Source organism: Silurus aristotelis (assembly GCF_946808225.1).
Source record: "Silurus aristotelis genome assembly, chromosome: 9".
Lineage (NCBI taxonomy): Eukaryota > Metazoa > Chordata > Actinopteri > Siluriformes > Siluridae > Silurus > Silurus aristotelis.
In genome coordinates, this window is record NC_139582.1 from 31051961 (window position 1) to 31059460 (window position 7500).

The 7500-nt window shown below is 46.3% G+C and overlaps 1 protein-coding gene across 1 annotated transcript in view; it reads left to right on the forward strand.

The window, feature by feature from the left end:
* Window positions 1–7500, forward strand: part of LOC310731639 (low-density lipoprotein receptor-related protein 1B-like) — a 192181-nt gene that overhangs the window by 59271 nt on the left and 125410 nt on the right. The window contains 4 exon segments of the mRNA XM_083551296.1: window positions 27–213; window positions 708–851; window positions 1365–1601; window positions 3397–3577. Of these exon segments, the coding sequence (XP_083407422.1) occupies window positions 27–213; window positions 708–851; window positions 1365–1601; window positions 3397–3577 (749 nt within the window).

A 7500-nucleotide genomic window follows, 5' to 3' on the forward strand; every position in this document is an offset into this window, starting at 1 on the left:
TGCCCGCTCTGTCTCCGTCTCTTCAGGTGTCACATGTGCGCGGATTAGCGCTCTTTGAAGACTTCCTGTATGTGGGGTGTTCCGAGCCCTCCAGGGGACGTGCGGTGGACGTGTTGAGGATAAACCGCTTTAACGCCAGCAACACACACACACTCGTCACGCTGCCGAGTCTGAAGGACGTCAGAGTTTATCACAAACTCGCTCAGCCTGCAGGTAAACATCTGGATTTAGAAATAGTGCTTTTTTAATCACACACACTCACACACCAGGTTCCTACAGCTTCTTCTCCAGCAAGGTTTCAAGTTCTTACCGTTTTTACGTATTTTTCATCTTGTTTATTTGTTGTTTTTTTTATTTGGAATATTTAAAGGTCGAATGAGATTTTATGACGAATCAGAGATTTTTGTGTCCCATAATGCAGTGATGTACATAAATACACTATACATTTTCATCTTCTTTAATGCCTTGACTCGACAAGTATACACACACACACACACACACACACACACTCACTCTCACTATAGAGTCCGTAACACTGCATGACCTGCATGAACAAAAAAACTGACATTTAACCTTTATAGCAATTTCTTTACATATACACTGTGTACAGGCGTGTAATAAATGTAATGATAATAATAATACCTCCTGTGTGTGTGTGTGTGTGTGTGTGTGTGTGTGTGTGTGATAACTGTTCTTTCTCTTGCCAGTGAAAGCACACGCGTGTGAGGCGGATCGTCATAGCAGGAGAGGAGGATGTGAACACTTGTGTCTTTTGAGACACGGCTATCGGTCACGTGTGTGTCGTTGTCGCCCCGGATACCTGCTCCTCACCGACCTTACGTCATGCAGGAGTAAGTGTGTGTCTCTTACCACACACACACACACACACACACACACACACACACACACACACACACACACACCTGCGTGATGTTCTGCAGCTCTGAACAGAACGATGGATCTGATTAAAGTCAGAATCAGGAGAATTTGTTCTGGATGTAATCACACTGATGGAATTAGTGCCAAATGCTGTTTTCTCTTCCCGCCTTTATTTCGCATCACTGACGAGTAAATAGACAAATAATTACACACATTCATTACGCTTTGTGACGGCACACACGCACACACACACGCGCACGCACACACACGCACACACACACGCACACACACGCACACACAAAGTCTCCTGAATTTTTGGTTACCAGAATTGACCTCTTATTTGTCTGTCTATTTATAGATATACAGTATATGTACACGTGTGTGTGTGTGTGTGTGTGTGTATATATGTGTGTGTATGTGTGAGTCTAACGTGTAACTGATTTGCGTTATCGTTGTTGAGTCTCTTCCTGATCTCGTGTCATCAGAGGCGCAGGATGAGGCATTTGTAATGTACAGTAGAGGTCGTCCAGGGGTCATCCGCGGGTTGGGGATTGACGGGAGCTCACGTGACGAGCGCATGATTCAGATCGAAGGACTGGTGAACCCACGTGTCCTGGATTTCCACGCCGTGAGTGGCTACGTGTATTTCTCCGACCCGAGCAACTTCCTGATCGGACGACAGAAACTGGATGGAACTGGACGGGAAACAGTGTTTAAAGACGGTGAGATGTAGATACTCAAGATGTCCACAAGGGGATCTGTGTGTCCTGCATCACACCCCGCACACACTCACACTCCACACACACTCTCACTCCACACACACTCCACTCTCACTCCACACACTCTCACTCCACACACATTCTCACTCCACACACTCTCACCCCACACACACTCTTACTCCACACACTCCACACACACTTTTACTCCACACACTCTCACCCCACACACACTCTTACTCCACACACACTCTTACTCCACACACACACTCTCACTCCACACACTCTTACTCCACACACACTCTTACTCCGCACACACTCTTACTCTGCACACACTCACACTCCACACACACTCTCACTCCACACACACACTCTTACTCCGCACACACTCACACTCCACACACACTCTCACTCCACACACTTTTGCACACTCTCACCCCGCACACACTCACACTCCACACACTCTCACTCCACACACTCTCGCACACTCTCACTCCACACACACTTTTAATCCACACACATTCCACACACACTTTCACTCCACACACACTCTCACTCCACACACACACACACACACACCACACACACTCTCACTCCACACACTTTCACTCCACACACACACTCACACTCCGCACACACTCACACTCCGCACACACTCTCACACACTCACACTCCCCACACCCTCTCACACACTCACACTCTGCACATACTCACACTCCACACAGACTCTCGCACACTCACACTCCGCACACACTCTCGCATACTTACACTCTCTCACACTCACACTCTGCACACACTCACACTCAGCACACACTCTCGCACACTCACACTCAGCACACACTCTCGCACACTTACACTCCACACACACTCTCGCATACTCACACTCTGCACACACTCACACTCAGCACACACTCTCGCACACTCACACTCCGCACACACTCTCACACACTCACACTCCGCACATACTCACACTCCACACACACACAATCTTGCACACTCACACTCCGCACACACTCTCGCATACTCACACTCTTTCACAATCACTCTCTGCACACACTCTCACACACTTACACTCCCTGCACACTCTCACACACTCACAATTTGCACATACTCACACTCCACACACACTCTTGCACACTCACACTCCGCACACACTCTCTCATACTCACACTCTCTCACACTCACACTCTGCACATACTCACACTCCACACACTCTTGCACCCCTCACACTCTGCACACACTCTACACACACTCACACTCCACACAAACCTTCGCTTACTCACTCTCTCACACTCACACTCTGCACATACTCACAGTCCACACACACACTCTCGCACACTCACACTCCACACACACTCTCGCATACTCACACTCTCTCAGACTCACAATCTGCACACACTCACACTCCGCACACACTCTCGCACACTCACACGCTGCACACACTCACACTCCGCACATACTCTCGCATACTCACTCTCTCACACTCTGCACACACTCACACTCCGCACACACTCTCGCACACTCACACTCTGCAAACACTCACACTCCACACACACTCTACACAAAATGACACTCTCGCACACTCACACTCCGCACACACTCTTGCACACTCACTCTCCGCACACACTATCCACTTACACTCCGCACACTTACACTCTGCACACAATCACACTCTAACACACTCACACTCAGCGCACACTCTTATTCCTCACACTCTGGTCTATGTTCCTCGTGATGCTGATGAAGAAATAAACTACAGTAATATTCTTACCTCTGTCCCTTTGTGTTCCTCTGTGTGTAGGTGTGTATCAGGTGGAGGGCATGTGTGTGGACTGGCTGGGTAACAATCTCTACTGGACGAATTTCGGACACAGGATGTCCATCAGTGTGATGGGTGTGGAGCGAGGGTTGGAGAGCAGGAGAACTTTGCTGGACAGAGGGATGTTTCACCCCAGAGCCATCGCTGTTGACCCCGTCACAGGGTAACACTTACATCAGTACATCTTGCTTTTCTTCCTGTGAACACACACACACACACACACACACACACACACACACACACACACACACACACTCACACACATACTCATATAAACACACCAGCTTATATACACATGTTCACACACACCTATATATACACACTCACCTATATACACACGCTCACACACACACTCACACATACACACCTATATACACACACCTATGTAAACACACACCTATATACACACACACTCTCACACACACATGTATATACACACACACTCTCACACATCTATATACAAACACACATATATATATATATATACATACACACTCACCTATATACACACACACTCTCACACATCTATATACAAACACACATATATATATACACACACACACTCACCTATACACACACACACACACACACACACACACACACACACACACACACACACACACACACACACACACCTAAATACACACTCACCTTAATACACACACTTTTACACACACTCTTACACACACTCACACAAACACCTATAGTCACACACTCAACTATATTCACACATACCTATATACACACTCTCACACACACCCTCACACACAACTATATACACGCACACACACACACACACACACACACACACACACACACACACACACACACACACACACACACCTAAATACACACTCACCTAAATACACACACTCTTACACACACTCTTACACACACTCACACATAAACACCTATAGTCACACACTCAACTATATTCACACATACCTATATACACACTCTCACACACACCCTCACACACAACTATATACACGCACGCACACACACACACACACACACACACACACACACACACACACACACACACACACACACACACACACACCTAAATACACACTCACCTAAATACACACACTCTTACACACACTCTTACACACACTCACACATACACACCTATAGTCACACACTCAACTATATTCACACATACCTATATACACACTCTCACACACACCCTCACACACAACTATATACACGCACGCACACACACACACACACACACACACACACACACACACACACACACACACACACACACACACACACACACACACACACCTAAATACACACTCACCTAAATACACACACTCTTACACACACTCTTACACACACTCACACATACACACCTATAGTCACACACTCAACTATATTCACACATACCTATATACACACTCTCACACACACCCTCACACACAACTATATACACGCACGCACACACACACACACACACACACACACACACACACACACACACACACACACACACACACACACACACACACACACACACACACCTAAATACACACTCACCTAAATACACACACTCTTACACACACTCTTACACACACTCACACATACACACCTATAGTCACACACTCAACTATATTCACACATACCTATATACACACTCTCACACACACCCTCACACACAACTATATACACGCACGCACACACACACACACACACACACACACACACACACACACACACACACACACACAACCACACACACACACACACACACACACACACACACACACACCTAAATACACACTCACCTAAATACACACACTCTTACACATACTCTTACACACGCTCACACATACACACCTATAGTCACACACTCAACTATATTCACACATACCTATATACACACTCTCACACACACCCTCACACACAACTATATACACGCACGCACACACACACACACACACACACACACACACACACACACACACACACACACACACACAACCACACACACACACACACACACACACACACACACACACACACCTAAATACACACTCACCTAAATACACACACTCTTACACACACTCTTACACACACTCACACATACACACCTATAGTCACACACTCAACTATATTCACACATACCTATATACACACTCTCACACACACCCTCACACACAACTATATACACGCACGCACGCACACACACACACACACACACACACACACACACACACACACTCGCACACTCACCTATACGCGCGCGCGCGCACACACACACACACAGTGAGGAAAATAAGTATTTGAACACTCTGCTACTCTGCAAGTTCTCCCACTTAGAAATCATGGAGGGTCTGAAATTGTCATCGTAGGTGCATGTCCACTGTGAGAGACATAATCTAAAAAAAAAATATCCAGAAATCACAATGTATGATTTTGTAACTATTTATTTGTATGATACAGCTGCAAATAAGTATTTGAACACCTGAGAAAGTCAATGTTAATATTTGGTACAGGAGCCTTTGTTTGCAATTACAGAGGTCAAACGTTTCCTGTAGTTTTTCACCAGGTTTGCACACACTGCAGGAGGGATTTTGGCCCACTCCTTCACACAGATCTTCTCTAGATCAGTCAGGTTTCTGGCCTGTCGCTGAGAAACACGGAGTTTGAGCTCCCTCCAAAGATTCTCTATTGGGTTTAGGTCTGGAGACTGGCTAGGCCACGCCAGAACCTTGATATGCTTCTTACAGAGCCACTCCTTGGTTATCCTGGCTGTGTGCTTCAGGTCATTGTCATGTTGGAAGACCCAGCCTCGACCCATCTTCAATGCTCTAACTGAGGGAAGGAGGTTGTTCCCCAAAATCTCACAATACATGGCCCCGGTCATCCTCTCCTTAATACAGTGCAGTCGCCCTGTCCCATGTGCAGAAAAACACCCCCAAAGCATGATGCTACCACCCCCATGCTTCACAGTAGGGATGGTGTTCTTGGGATGGTACTCATCATTCTTCTTCCTCCAAACACGTTTAGTGGAATTATGACCCAAAAGTTCTATTTTGGGCCCAAGAGTGGCAGCTTGGCGATACCGGGGCTTGAACCACAGACCTTCCGATCGGCAACCCAGCGCCTTAACCGCTGGAGCCACCACCCCCCTCCTCTTGGGCCCTTGAGCAAGGCCCTTAACCCTCTCTGCTCCAGGGGGCCCTTACGAGGGAAATATCATGGTCCGTGACGTCGGAGTGACGTGGGGCCGCCTTCCCGTGGGCTCACCGCCCACAGGAGGGACCGTAAGGGACGGTGCTGTGAGGATTGGGCAGCGGTCGAAGGCGGGGGCCTGCTTAGATTGCTGCCGAATTACGGATAAGCGGGAGAAAATGAATGAATGAATGAAGTTCTATTTTGGTCTCATCTGACCACATGACTTTCTCCCATGACTCCTCTGGATCATCCAAATGGTCATTGGCAAACTTAAGACGTGCCTGGACATGAGCTGGTTTAAGCAGGGGAACCTTCCGTGCCATGCATGAGCTCTTTGGTCTTGGCCATGTTAGTAGTTGGATTCTTACTGATTGTATGGGGTGGACAGGTGTCTTTATGCAGCTAACGACCTCAAACAGGTGCATCTAATTTAGGATAATAAATGTAGTGGAGGTGGACATTTTAAAGGCAGACTAACAGGTCTTTGAGGGTCAGAATTCTAGCTGATAGACAGGTGTTCAAATACTTATTTGCAACTGTATCATACAAATAAATAGTTTAAAAATCATATATTGTGATTTCTGGATTTTTTTTTTAGATTATGTCTCTCACAGTGGACATGCACTTACGATGACAATTTCAGACCCTCCATGATTAGTCAAGTCAAGAAGCTTTTATTGTCATTTCAACCGTATATAGCTGATGCAGTACACAGTGAAATGAAACAACGTTCCTCCTGAACCCAGGTGCTACATAATACAACATAAAACAACAGTCACAGAACAGAAGAACCCTAACCCTAACCTATATATATATATATATATATACACACACACACACACACACACACACACACACACACACACACACACACACACAGTTAATAAAATATTAAAATAC